We start from the raw sequence: 14,720 nt of genomic DNA, 5'->3' as shown, positions 1-14,720 counted from the left end.
GGATATTAGGGGAGTGAGGAAGGATAGGGGCAATGGAGTTTTGGATGATCTCAAGTTTACCAAGGGTACTATATGGGAGCTCATCCAGGAGTATATTGGAATAGTTCCAATGGAGGTAACAAAGGCAAAGTTGGAGAATCTTGAGTAGAACTAATTGGCCTTGGTCATGGTTTCAGGCTCTTAAATGTTTGGTGAGTAAATGGTGATTGCAGTGGGGACTGAAGCCAATTGGTTCAGCAATGTTCTTTATCGACCAAACTTACTCTTTCTAGCTGAGATGTAACTCTAGACCTACAGCAATGTGGTAGATTCTTAACTATGGTGTCCACTCAGCAGACAGGGAGTCCTGAACACTGAATCTGGACCTCCTCGAAGTCTCAGAGCCTCAGTTCAGACATGGACAAAGAATGATGTTGCTGATACCACCTATTGCTTTCACTCAACTGATGGATCATTGCTTCACCATATTGATCACCAGCTCAAAGAGGGCTGATGATAACAAGCAAAACAGACTGTATTCTGTGTGGGAGGTTTCTGTCACCCATAGCAGCTTGGTAACACTTCACCTGGCCTAGTACTGGAGGAAAGTTCGGGCCTGTGGCAAGTGGTGAGAAAACCAACAAGAGGGAGAGACTGATTTGGGCTTGTTTTCACCAATCTAGCTGTCACAGATGCATCTTGGCATGACAATATTATTTGGAGAGACCTTCCTTGTGCAAAAGAGTTTGCTTCACACTGAGGATATGCTCCGTTATATTTTAGCAAGACCACCATATGAAATGGGTTAAATTCAGATTTGATATACTGTCTCAGAATTGGACTGGAATTGCATTTCATCACTGTAACTGCCAAATGCCTTGCTTTACCATCAAGGCTGAGGCCTTGTTAAATAAACATGCCAAGAAAAGCCTGGGCACACCTAAAATAACATACCAACCTGGTGAAGCTAGAACATAGGGCTACTAACAAATAGAAAAAAGGTTTTTGAGAAGATTTGTAGCTTGGGTTGTTGATGCGATTGTTGACTTGCTCACTGAGCTAGTACGTTTGTTCACAAATGTTTTGTCACCCTGCTAGGTAACATCAGTGCGCCTCCGGTGAACTGTCGGTGTTCTGTACCACGTGCTATTTATGTGCCTCAGTTTTTTGGGCTGGGTGGCATCATTTCAGGATTTGTTTCCTAGTTGTTAGGCATATGGAAGTAATGCTACGCAGCCCAACAAACCAAGACACATAAATAACAAGCGGGACAGAACACTACTTCATTAGAGGTGCATTAATGATGTTACCTAGCATAGTGACTAAATGTTTGAAAACAAACATGCTAGCTAAGCAAGCAAGTCAGCAACCACATAAATAGAAAAACTACGTTAATTGGTATTGGCAAAGCTAAGTGATGTCCACTGCTAGTGGATCAATTGGAAGCTCTGCAGTCCTTTTTAAGTATAGCACTGGCAACAACATGACAATGTGGAAAATTTCCGAGAAATGTCCTCTTACAAAAAAAGCAGGATTAATTGAGCACAAATCTGTAGTGTGATGGAATGTTCTCTACTTGAGCTGGCTGGATGCAGTAACGTGAAAAATAGTCAAAACTATCCAGGAAATGGCAGCCTATTCAGTTGGCTTCCCTATTACCACCTTAAATCTGCTCACCTTCTGAAACCACCACCTCTGGTGTAGCCATTTGCCAGGGATCTTTCTTAACAGCATCTTCCAAGCCACTTCTACAGTCAGAAGAACAGCAGAATATGGATCTCCAGCTGCAAGTTCTCTTCCAAGACTCACCTGTGTTAACTTTGGAAATATGTCACCGGGTCAAAACACTGGAATTGTTTTCCTAACAGCTCTGTGGGTGTAGCCGTGCCACAGACTGTGGTGATTTGGGAAGGCAGGTCACCAACAACTTCTGAAGAAGAGTTCAGAATTAGCAATAAATGCTCACATTATCGGTTATAACCACTTTCCCAGTATGAATTTTCTTTAAAAATTGACATCAGTCTACTCAATATTTAAGAGTAAATTTCTGCTCATGAAGTTCTGAATTTCTGATTTAGATTGTGGAGCAGTGAAGAGGTAGCGAGGTGATGTTATGTGTGAAAAGTAATGCTGTGTTTTGAGATGCCACTGAAGACAGCATGTAGATGAAAAATAGGAGAGCTCAAGCATAGATGAGAAGACACAGGGGTCACTAGAGGAATTGGTGCAGGATGAGATGTTGTCAGTCGTGATATTTCTGGGTATGATGTAGACTGATGAATAGAACCAGATCCCCTAACCATGGGGAAGCACTTTTGGAGGATAGTGTGCCTCAATATGTCAAGAATCATGGTGTGGACAATTTAACTTCATCACAGGAAATGTCATTTGTGACTTTCATTAAGAGATTTTCAAAACTGGGGCAGGACTGAAACTTGATATGAACAAATTCAAACAATTTAATACATTCTTCTACTGTTCTGCTTCTTCAGGGATAAAAAAATTCCAGTCTTTAAATTAAAGGACCAGAAGGACATAGTTCTAAAAATAACTGTTACTAACAAGCCATCAGATCCTAAAAGACCAGATGAAGATGGGGATGATGCACATGAAGCTCACCTAACTGCAACATTTCCAGACACTTTAACATACTCTACTTATCGAGTTCTGACATCAACTTTAACTTCAGTAAGTGCTTAATTTATTTCTCCAGTAATTCCCTTTCTTCATCCTTGTGCTGAAGTTACTGATCTTGTAGATCTGCAGGTGTATAGAAACATGACACATTCAAGCTAACCCTGTGAGACAGTTAGTGGGTGTGATTCAGCTAGGCATCTTTGGAGCCCAACATCATCAGCACCTAATGCCTTTTTAGGGATGTAAAACAACATCCAAAAGGGAAATCCTGTCCAATTTCCTCCCAGCCTTTGCTACTGCAAAATAATTCACCAAATTGTACATTTCCAAGTGGAAGCAGTTAGCTCACCTTGAGCATGTCTGTTTCTAATCTATCTCACCAAGGGTTATACACAGCAATACTTTAATCAAACAAGCCAATAGGAGAGCTAAATTCTTCTTAATTCGTGTCTCTTTTCTGTACCTACTTATTTGATTATTTATTGTGAAATTTACAGACATTTTACACACGTATGGCATTGTTTTTAAATTAGGACAAAGTATCATGCACAGCAAATCAGAATGGGTCTCGAGCAGTCTGCGAATTAGGAAATCCCTTAAAAAGAGGATCTGAGGCAAGTTATTTTTCACTTCAATTTGTTAGTCAATTATGTATATAACTTGTTTATACTTCCTAAGTATAAAGTTGATAAATTAACATTAGCCCATTTTCTGAATTAATTTACTTTGCACAAGGCTCTGATTTGTCTTGAACATAACTCTAATATGGCAGCCATTTTGGTTTTAGGTTACTTTCTACTTAGTTATGAGCACTGCTGGAATTACATTGGACACTAGGAACCTCAATATCAGTCTACAACTGGATACGTAAGGCCAACTTAACATTTCTATTTTATTTAAATTAATATAATTTTAAAATTGCAGCTGCTGAAGAGGCAATAACACCTTATAAATAAGGAGCAAGGATAGGCAATTTCTGCCCTTCATTGCAAATCTGGTTGTTTACACAAATTCCCTACCCTGATATGTTTTCATCAGCTTGCTTAAAACAAAAATTAATCCACTTCTGCCTTTCATGTATTCAAGGATTCTTCTTTCCCCACCTTTTCAGGAAGAGAGTTTCAAAGATTTATGCCATCTGAGAGAAAATTCTTTGCCACCGCTCTGTTTTAAATGGGTGACCCCGATATTTAAATAGTAGCCTCTAGCTCTTGATCATCTCATAAGAGAAAACTTCTTCTCCATATCAGCCCCATCAAAATTCCTCCGGGTTTTGGATGTTTTAATCATGTCACCCTAATCTCCAGCCTTGCCTCTCCAACTTTTACCCTATGAGACAACTGCCCATTCTATATATGAATCTGTCAAATCTTCTGTAAATTGATTCCAATCCATTTACATCCTGCCTTGAATAAGGAGACCCATAGTGTACACAGTACTTCACATGTGGTCTCACCAGTGCCCTGTTTAACTGATGCATAACCTCCCTACTTTTGTATTCCATTACCCTCAAAACATTCTGCTAGCTTTCTTAAATACTTGCTGTTTTAGCATATGCACATTTTATAATTCATGCACAAGGACACCGAGATCCCTTTGCTCTTACGTTTCATGAACACCAGATAAGAGCATAAAGTATTTCCTGAAAAGATTACTGAATAATGATCAAAAATGGGAAGCCACACCAGGTTACTAAGATAGCCATGGCCATTTATTTCCACCAAGCATCAACAAATTTAAACCTCAACTTGTGATCTTCCTAATTATCTGTGCCCTGATCAGCAGAACTATCAAAAAGCCAACCTTAATATTTTGATTGATCAATTATTTTGTAACTGAGACTTTAATTTCCATTTACAGGACCAGTGAACAGGCAAATGTGTCAACAATTGCTTCTGCTCAAGTTATGATTGAACTACTTTTGTCTCTGGTTGGGTGAGTAAAGTGTCCTGCTTTCTGTCCTTTTGGAATGAACATATTCTCTATTGTGTCTGTGTCGTGTGTAGGAAAAGTAAATAGTGTAAACATTGAAGCATAAGTAATGTCATTTGTTTTATCAGTGTTGCCAAACCATCTCAGGTTTATTTTGGAGGTTCCCCACTTGGTGAGAGTGCTATGAAAACTGAAGAGAATGTAGGGAGTTTGATTCAGTATGAATTCAGGGTAAGTGTAGCAGCATCGTTAAAAATACGTTTCCTTAATATATTAGATGTCAAATAATGTATAAAATATTAGTTTAAAACCTTGCCTAAAGATTGACTGTAACTCATTAAATGATGAAAAGCATTATATTGATTTACACTTCAAATGTTTTCTTTCCCCACAGATAATTAATCTGGGCACATCACTTAAAACTCTCAACACTACCTGGCTACAAATCAGGTGGCCAAAAGAAATAAACAATGGAAAATGGCTGCTCTATTTGGTGAAAATTGATTCAAAAGGCATTGATAATATTCAATGCATGCCTAGTAATGAAATTAATAATAGAAAATTAAAGGTAATTTATAGTTGGCTTTTAATTCAAAGCTGAAACTGACTTACAGGGTTATTGTGTCTTATAATATAGCATTGCTTTCTTGATGAGTTCTGCTGTCACTAACATCGTTGGGTGTTTCTCATACAAACAGCCCAACGTGTATTTAGATATTTTTAAGTAAGCAATCTGATTTACAGAGAGTATTCTTCTTTTCACAGAAGCCAGCATTTTATTCTTATTTGTTTGTCCCTTCGAAAAAGAAATTAATAGCAAGGGGGAGGAAACATGTTAACACAGGGGGAAGAATGAGAAACAAGTATTGTGACATAATGATGTAGAGTGTTTACATAGTTTTTGTCATGCAGATATTTACTCTCCTGTCACTAAGAACATTGGCAGAGGAGAATGGTCTTCTAGTAGCTCTCCCATGTAGCTGTTCTTTCTGAGACATGTAATTTCTAGCAATGAGACCATGTAATGATCAGGCTCAGAAATGCTAGTGTAGTTTTTTTCCCTCAATTTCTACCTGGGAAGTGAAGTGTTTATGGAGCCCTAAGTACTACATCAGCTGAGATCAATTAATGCAGCACAATTTGGAAATAAAACCTCAATCTCTGTGTCCTGGTTAGGTCACAGATGTACTTTTCTATTGACAATATCTATTAGCAGACACAATTCACTGATTATTGCGTGATTTTTGTAACTTAATTGCAGTTACTTTTATTTCAGGAAGTTCCTAACCAAATAAGGAAAAGAAGAGAGCTTGAGGGCAATGGACCTAAGAAGTCAAGATTCACTTCCTCTCCTGAAAGAAAATATATAACTCTAGTAAGTGCAGATATGGATCCAACACTTTTTTGTTTCAAATTTCTTTTCATTCCAAAACTGACTGAGACTATGTAAACATTCTACAGGATTGTGACCGGCAGAAAAATACTAGATGTGTTGATATAAAATGTCCCCTTCAAGGTCTTGATAGCAGTGCATTCCTGGTTTTACGTTCACGGTTATGGAACACCACTTTCCTAGAGGTAAATATGAACCTGAATAGTGATTGCTAGTCTTTTTGTATATGTGAGCTTTTAAAATTATTTTTTAATGCAATCTTGTGTTTTTAATATACTTACCATTATTTAACAGGAATTTTCCAAATTGAATTACCTTGACATCATTGTTAAAGCCACGATAACTGCTGAATCTCAGGCCAAAAACATTGTGATTAATAATGCTGAAACTGAGGTAATTTACTTGTGACTAAGAAGAAAGTAAAGGTACAGACTTTTGCTGTGCTATCTTGTATTAATTTTAATTATTATTAAATGAGTAAAATAATTCATTAGTTTCTTGAGCTCAGTGCTGCCTTGGCACTGTGGCACACTAATGAGTTACTGACTTTGTGTGCCTGTCTTTCTTTGTGCTCCCAGCAGTCCAAATGACCCGATTTGAAACCACAGAATTCATATCAGCCAAACTAAAAATCAGCAAGATCCAAATTCTAGCAGAGACTCAATTCCTAGGCTGGAGTTGGTGAGACACGTCACCATTACATAAATCGGATGTAGAGAAAAAACAAAATCTTTTGGACAAAATAAAATTCCCATGGTTTAATTTAACATAACGTTATATGAGATAAATAACGTTTGCGATCACCGATTTAATACTGAATTGGATTGAAGGTGTGTCTGAAAGATGTCAGAGATAACAAGGTGTGGAGCTGGATGAACACAGCAGGCCAAGCAGCATCTTAGGAGCAGGAAAGCTGACGTTTCGGGCCAAGACCCTGCTTCAGAAGATGAAGGGTCTAGGCCCGAAATATCAGCTTTCCTGCTCCTAAGATGCTGCTTGGCTTGCTGTGTTCATCCAGTTCCACACCTAGTTATCTCGGATTCTCCAGCATTTACAGTTCCCATTATCTCTTTGAAACATGTTACCTAGCTTATGTTTTATGTTCATTAGAACATTAAGGAACGATGGCATGTAGACGTACTAATTCCATTGTCCACTGTGGGTAAACGTCTGGGATGCTTTTGATAGTTCCAACATAGTAAATTTGTAAAGAAAAGAGTTAATTCCAGGACAATTAACATGGACTTGTAAAATCAGGACATAATGTCATAGAGATCTTCAGCACAGAGAAAGGCCCTTCAGCCCATTGTGTCTGCTCTGGTCACAAACAACCATCTAACTATTCTGAACCCATTTTCTGGCACTTGGCCAAAAGCTTTGTAAGACTTGACATCACAAGTGCACATCTCAATACTCATTAAATGTTATGAGGGTTTCTGCCTCTACCATCCTTACATTCAATGAGTTCCAGATTCCCTCCACCCTCTGGGTGAAAAAGGATTTTCCTCATATCCTGTAAACCTTCTGTCCCTCACATTAAATCTATGACTCCTGGTCATTGATCCCACCATTACCAGGAAATGTTTCTTCCTAATCTACCCTGTCTATGCCCTTCATAATTTTATATATCTCAATCTCTGTTATAATGAAAACAACCCCAGTTTGCCCCAATCTCTCTTCACAACTGAAACTCTCCAGCCCAGGCAGCAACCTGGTGAATCTCCTCTGCACCCTCTCCAGTGTTATCACATCTCTCCTATAACGTGGATTCCAGAAATGCACATAATATTCTAGCTGTAGTACAGGAATGACATAGTTTTGTCTGAGTAGGTCTACTTTTCATTTATGTGTGAATCCAGTAAAAGATGTTACATAAATTGGGGTATTCGGATATCATAACCGTATGGATAGGGAGCTGGCTAGGATATAAAGTTTGTGCAAAGACTTGGTGGCTTGGGTCCAGAGTTCTGAAATTTCCTCCATCATGGCTCTGTGTCTCCTCCTTTTAAGATGGTCCTTACAACTCACACACCTACTGTAAAATCTATTTCTGGTTGTTTCTTCCTTTTTCCTCCTTATTTTCTTTCATCATGTTCCTATGAAGTATCTTGGAATGTTTTACTGTATTGAATACGCCCATAAATGAAAGTGTAGTTGTTTCTGTGGGATGTAGGTCACTACATTAGATTAATCTATGTATTAGGATCACTTTTGTTTGCTAATGATATAAATTATTGGAAAAAGACGTAAGAGGATTATATTGAAGCTTGCTGATGTCGAATTTGAGTGGATGGCCAACTCTGAGGGACAATGACAGGAGGATGTTCAGCTTGGGATGTGGATAACTCGGTGACCAGTTATGCATGGAAAATACGTTATTTCCTTTTTGAAGAAAGGAAGTACATTCTTAAAAAGTGATGCTTTTTAAAATGAGTTACCGAATTTTTAGTAATTAAGCAAGTTTTTTTTATATCTATATTGAATATAAAAATAAAAGGGTGATGTTGAGCTGCTAAACATGGTGAAAAGATTACAGTTGGAGTCTAGTGTGCAGTTCTGAGCATCCCAGAGTGAGGAGTGACATTAAAGCCATCATAAAGAAGGGCCAGATTAGTAGCAGTTCAGAATGAAAATACAAAATGGTAGAGTTATTTCATGCAGAAATTTCAAGGATGATCAAACAGTAATTTACAAGGTTATGAAAGATTTTGAACAAGTAAATTGTGAAAGATTTTCGCTACTGGTTAGCAAGTAATTGACTCAGGACAACAACTGGAGGAATGAAGGGGAGCAGTTAGAATGTTAATGCGTGTGAAGACAGTTTCAAATGTGTGGGCAGCGCCTGCTGTAGCTTTGAACATCATCATGGTGTTAAACTACTAAATAAGATGTTTCTAGATCAGTGAAAAGACATCTGCCAGATAGGGCCCTCTGCTGACAATTCCACAAGAAACAGTAGTTGATGGGGTATGCCTTTCTCACATGTTTCCCGATGGGTAAAGCCACACAATATTCGAACATTGCATCCTGAATTTCCATGTAGTTCTCTCATCCACATGCAGGTAATTTCAACTATACAGTAGGCCAAAGAGCATACGAAGTCGATGCAAGTGGAGCCTCCCACATTGGAAGATGTTTAATTTACTTAACATTTCCAGTTGATTATAAATTAATAAGTAGCGACAGATGGTCCATCATGTGTCTTTATAAAAAAAAAACTGAGATGCAACTTTGTTACTCTGTTCTTTCAGGTGCGAGTCACAGTGTTCCCTGAAAAAACTGAGAATCATTACTTTGGAATTCCTTGGTGGATCATTTTTGTCGCTATCCTGGTTGGAATTTTGCTGTTGGCACTTTTAGTATTTTTATTATGGAAGGTGAGTGGCATTAAGGATGATGCAAGCAGAGCTAATTTCAAAGAAATTTGGTTTGCAACCTCTTGCTGATTCATCAAACCACATGTGGTTGGGAGGGTACAGCTTGAACTTGTAAAAAATGTAAAGATTTCTGCATACCAAGCCTCTGGTTCAGTAGATTGTATTTGTCTATCCAGGATACATGGCAGGGCACAGCTTTATTTCATCCTAAGTTTTCTGTTTATCATTCTGCATGTTTGAACTTTGACAGTGAGTTAAGGCTTTACATTCATTCAGGAAGGCCATCCCAGCTCTGCCTGATTTTTGACCTCACCTAAAACTTTCCTGAATGTGTACTGTCCCAAAAAACGTCTCTTGGTGGCAGCTGGAAGCATGAGCCATGACTGGCTTTCTTCCTTCCAAACTTAGGAGACCCCTATTCAGATACTGTGCCTGAGAAAAGCTAACTTCGCTCAAGCTGAGCTTTGAACTTTTCATCTCTCTGGTGTAACTTGATATTAATATTTCCTGAGCATTTTCCTGCCTCTTGAAGTGCTACCTGTACATTGGATCACTGTTTCAAGAATGGTGGTAGCTCTCTGGTCTTTCACTTAAGTGACATTTGTAATACCAGACAACAGTGTTTGTTTGCTGGAGGGTATTACAGCTGAACCTGTCCTACTATTACCCTATACCCGAAAATATTTATTCCAACAGAGTTTACAGGATTCTAATTCAGTAGGATCCTTGTCTGATATTATAAAAGCTTTTCCATAAATTGTCTTAGTTCAGTTTTTTTAATGGGTGCAACGCAGGACATGGCTAGTTGGGTCATTAGGTTTGTGTTGGCAATATGGCATATTCTGTCAGTATGCTTTGTCATGATCCATCCAGTAATCATCTTCCAGTCTTCTCTAAAAAGATCATCCTCAGCTTCTCCAATCTAAGCCCTCATCCCTCCGAATGCAAACTTTTATTTCTTTGTTTTTGCCTGTACTTGTGATACATTTTGATAGGAAGAACATCAAATTTCTTTACATTAAATTTAATTTGCCACCCGTTCCACCAAAATTGTCTGTCTTCTTGGTTACCCACTGTTCACTATACTTAAAAATTTTGTATCTCAGGTTCCGTTTTTGTATTTCAAAATCTGCAGATTGTATCCAGCACATTAAAGTCTAAATCATTAAAATACATCCAGATTAACAGTGATCCTGGTACTGACCCCTTGGGAACTTGACTGTATATACAGTCCTGCCAGATGAAAAGCAACTGGCTACCACTGCTCTGATTCCTGTCACACAGCCAATTTCCAAAACATGCTGGTACTTTGTATTTCCTGGGTTTGTGGTGACAAAATTATTATTTAGCACTTTATAAATTTTTTTTTGGAAGTTTACATAAATCACTCATTCATTAATCCACAGGTATTCAAGCAACTGCCAGTTTTATCCCAATTCTTGTTTCTAAAACATTTTTCACCACCAAGGTTAAATTGATTGCTCTGTAGTTGCTGGATTTAACACAACACCTTTTTTATTTGCAGTTCTCCAATCTTTAGGCACATTCAGTGCATCTTTGAAGGATTGAAAGATAATAGCACCTCTTTAATTTCCGCTTCTGCTGAAATCCTCAAATGCAACATAATTCATCCTGGTGACTTAGCAACTTGCAGTAGACCCAGCCCATCTAATATTTTCTATTTATCATTTTTTAACCCATTCAGTATCTCAAGCACCACCTCTGTCTTTATGATTTTATCAGCATTAACTTCCTTGGAAATGAAATACGAGCAAACTGGTTACTTAAACATCAGCAACGTCCCCTGTCTCCATGCATAAAAATCCTTTTTTTCCCCCACAAACCCCGACTTACTACCCATCAACTATATATAAACTTATGGAAGACTTTTGAATTCTATTTTGTATTAGCTGCAAGTTCTGTTCTGTTTTTTTTAAACTTACCCTCTGAATTCTTTAGATTCAGTATGGTTCTCTTAATTTATAAATACATCATAATTCATAAATACATATTTACTTATACTGTACATGAACCACCGATTTAAAGGTGACCCATTTTTCAGCAGAGATTGGTTGATCAGTCATTGCTTTCAACTCATCCAAGGCAAATCCATTCTCATCTAATGAATATTTAGTACCTTGTCCTATCCCTTTTTCTTGAGCTGCCTGTTATCACTACAATATCGTATTCCTGTACAGTTACCTATGCCTACAGTTACCAATCTCCCATACCAATGCCTGTGCACTCACATGCATCCACTACAAATAATATAGACTTTATAGTATTCTGTGTTAATCTTTGCCCACTTGATTTCTTACTGAAACGCACTGTGTTTCTCCCAATCTTCTGTGAACTTTTGTTTTCCTTTGGAATTCTATATTCTGGTTCCAGTCAACTGTACCAAGTTAGTTTAAACCCTGGCAAACTGCCCTGGAACAACATTGGCCTGGCTTTGTTGAGGATGTAGGCCGGTGTACACCTAGGCTTCCTAGTGACCTAGGAATCTAAAATCCCCCACTTCACCATTTCTTGATCTGGCACATGGCAGTGGGTGCAATTCAGAGATCACTACATTTGTGATCTTTTTGATTTAATCTTATGCCATGCTCTCTAAACTCTGCCCAGAAGACCTTGTCTCTCTTTCTACCTATGCTATTGATACTCCATTTGGGCCATTGCTCAGAACTGTTAACAACAGCACCACCTGCACCCACCATCCCATAACCAGATGCACTGCATTCTCTGTGATATTCTTGGCCCTGACACCAGACATACAAGAAACTATTCTAGATTCATGTGTTTTTTCACTTAACTATCGAATCCCCAATTAGTATTGTTTGTCTGTCTTTTCCCCTACTGCCCCTGCTCTCCTATGGTTCCTCAGCAGGTGCCATGTGTGCTGCCATAGACGTGACTGTGGCTTCACACCTCACAGGAACCTTTTTCCCTCATCAACATTCAGAATAGAATATCAATTGGAAAGTGAGATGCACTCAGATAAACCCTACCCCACTTGCTTCGTTTCCCTTGATGATCTGGTGGTGTCCATTCTTTCTTTGCCTGTGTTCTGTAAAGCTGGGGCTGGACACACCCAGAAATGAGCTATTCAAGTGTCTGTTAGCCTCAAGGATATGCTGCAGTGGTGCCAGTTGGTGCTGAAGCTCTGAAACTTAAAGTTTTAGCTCCCCTGGCTGATTTCACTTCCTGCATACATGATTGCCCACAATATGAGAAGAGTTTCCCCCGGAACAGAATGTGCATCTGGCAAAGCTAAGGTATCCTGCTATGACTCTACGTACCAACCTTAAAAAGAAACTTAAAATTTATGACTCAACTTCACTATTTTTCACCAAACTTAGTTATTCAAGTTCATTATCTTTAGATCTTTGGATTACGATCAAGGCTAAGTATTGATCAATGATCCATTTGATTCTGTTATTTTGTGCACACTGCATTCAATTTCACTAATTCAGGACAGAGATGGAACCTTCTGGTTATGGTTCCTGAATAATTCCTTTGTTCACTAGGGTATGAGATGGGGTGGGGGAGTTTATTTTTTACATATCTCATTGAGTTGTGTTGTAAACCTTTTCATCTCGAGCTTGATACTGAAAGATTCTTAACATTTGGTTAGATTTTTTTGATTGGTATTTGATTGAATCTTGTCAACAGTCCCAAAAAATTTCTACAGCAGACGAATCCACTAATCTCTTGAGTACAATGTACAGGGGCCTCAAAGAGTCTCTGAATACTGTATTCAGTTCAAATAAGAAATGCATTTTAAAACTTCTGATGAATGTGTTCTGAAACAGCATGTGTTTTGTATAACTGCACCCACGTTACTATTAATTGTGCAGCTTTTCACATTAGTGTGTACTGTCAACTGGCGTTTTAAAAACATCATGATATTACACCACTTGTTTTCTTGTAGCTTGGTTTCTTCAGGAAAAGCAGAAAAGCTTCTCACAATGAGCCTTGGTATTCCAAGGCTGAGATCTCCGTTCAGCCGTCTGACAAAGAAAGACTTACTTCTGATGCATAATGTTGACTCACTTCCCTCCTTAATTGGTAAATAGACCATTGGTCTCTGCTTCACGGCTTGGAGGGGCATGGTGTGTGGAGCTTGGCATCATTTTTACTCCCTGTTTACTTCAAAGGGAGACACAAACGCACAGCGTTAACATCTAATCAAATCCTTTCTCCATCACTGAGGTGCTTTATGATTTTGGGCTTTGGCAATGGGGAGAATATAAAATTGACATGGCATTCAAATAAATGAGAAAAAAATTTTTTGGTTACATGAATTACCATCTATACTGTCTTTAGTGGCATATTTATTCAGCTAGTTTTAACATGCAGTCATTAAAAAATCTGAATTTATGTTATTCTTCACAAACGATACAGAGAAAATTAAATAATATGTTACACACTAGACATGTAATATAAAGCTGCTATTAAATTAATTCCGACATCAGGTACTTGCGTGTTGATTGCAGCCTATTAATGACCTTTTGCATGGAAACTTCCTATGTGGGAAATAGTGCTTTCTCTTCAGGCTGCTGGGAATGGGAGCTTTCATTCTTCAGTTCTTTTGCAGGTCCCAACTTTCAGAATTTATATCAGAAAGATCTTTCTTTACTGCTCCTCTGTTGCTGTTTGGAATGCTGTGTACAGAACTGATAAATTTGCTGCATGTCTATATTGCATGTTTTGTAATGGGCTTTAACAAAGAACCGTTTTGACCTTGAATTATTGTTTGAGATTGTTGGTCAGATATTTATAGTCTGTGTTTCTTTCCTTTCACAAGTCAAAATATAGGGCTGAGTTCGAAGGCAGGAGCGCGTATAAGTGTGTGCTGTTGGCTGCCGTGTCAGTTTGCCAACTCCACCCCACTCCAGGTTCATTTTCCAGGAAGAGGCTGGGAGATGCCATGCTATACTGCGCACTGCACGGGTAGCTCTTTGAAAACATTGTTGGAGAGTGACTGAACTTAGCCAGTTCCCTTCCAGGCTCCTGGGTACATTTGGGGACAGCATAGTTGTCTGGAGGCAGTTATCCAGCAATGAACTGGAAAGTGGCCATCGCTTTAGACAAACCTAGAGGTCATCTCTGGTTTCATCTTTAGCCACAGGCTGTCCTATAGCCTGACTGTTAAGGCAGTTTTCTTCCTCCACCTACTTTACAGCTAAAAAAGTTAGAGAATAGGTGCAAAAAAACCAAAGAACTGCGGATGCTGGAAATGAAAAAAACTAGCACCTGTAGAGAGAAAGCAGAGTTAACATTGAGTCCAGTGACCCTTCAGAACTTTTCTTCAGTCCTGAAGGAAGGTCTCTGGACCTGAAACATTAACTCTGCTTTCTCTGTACAGCTGCTGCCAGACCTGTTGAGTTTTACCAACAACT

The 14,720-nt window shown here is 38.5% G+C and overlaps 1 protein-coding gene across 2 annotated transcripts in view; it reads left to right on the top strand.

Moving 5' to 3' along the window:
- Positions 1–14,720, top strand: part of LOC125453928 (integrin alpha-6-like) — an 85,084-nt gene that overhangs the window by 60,501 nt on the left and 9,863 nt on the right. Inside the window, exons 15-25 of one of the 2 annotated variants that reach the window (XM_048534086.2) lie at positions 2,472–2,667; positions 3,150–3,230; positions 3,404–3,483; positions 4,477–4,551; positions 4,677–4,779; positions 4,943–5,116; positions 5,825–5,923; positions 6,010–6,126; positions 6,236–6,334; positions 9,193–9,318; positions 13,250–13,386. In XM_048534086.2, the coding sequence (XP_048390043.1) occupies positions 2,472–2,667; positions 3,150–3,230; positions 3,404–3,483; positions 4,477–4,551; positions 4,677–4,779; positions 4,943–5,116; positions 5,825–5,923; positions 6,010–6,126; positions 6,236–6,334; positions 9,193–9,318; positions 13,250–13,360 (1,261 nt within the window). In that variant the 3' untranslated portion in view covers positions 13,361–13,386. The remainder of the gene's footprint in view (positions 1–2,471; positions 2,668–3,149; positions 3,231–3,403; positions 3,484–4,476; positions 4,552–4,676; positions 4,780–4,942; positions 5,117–5,824; positions 5,924–6,009; positions 6,127–6,235; positions 6,335–9,192; positions 9,319–13,249; positions 13,387–14,720) is intronic. The other variant, XM_048534085.2, reaches the window with a different exon arrangement.

The sequence above is a fragment of the Stegostoma tigrinum genome, chromosome 7 (genome assembly GCF_030684315.1).
Source record: "Stegostoma tigrinum isolate sSteTig4 chromosome 7, sSteTig4.hap1, whole genome shotgun sequence".
In the NCBI taxonomy this organism is placed as follows: Eukaryota; Metazoa; Chordata; class Chondrichthyes; order Orectolobiformes; family Stegostomatidae; genus Stegostoma; species Stegostoma tigrinum.
Note: the sequence above shows the minus strand (reverse complement) of the source record. Positions and strands in the feature narration are given on the sequence as shown.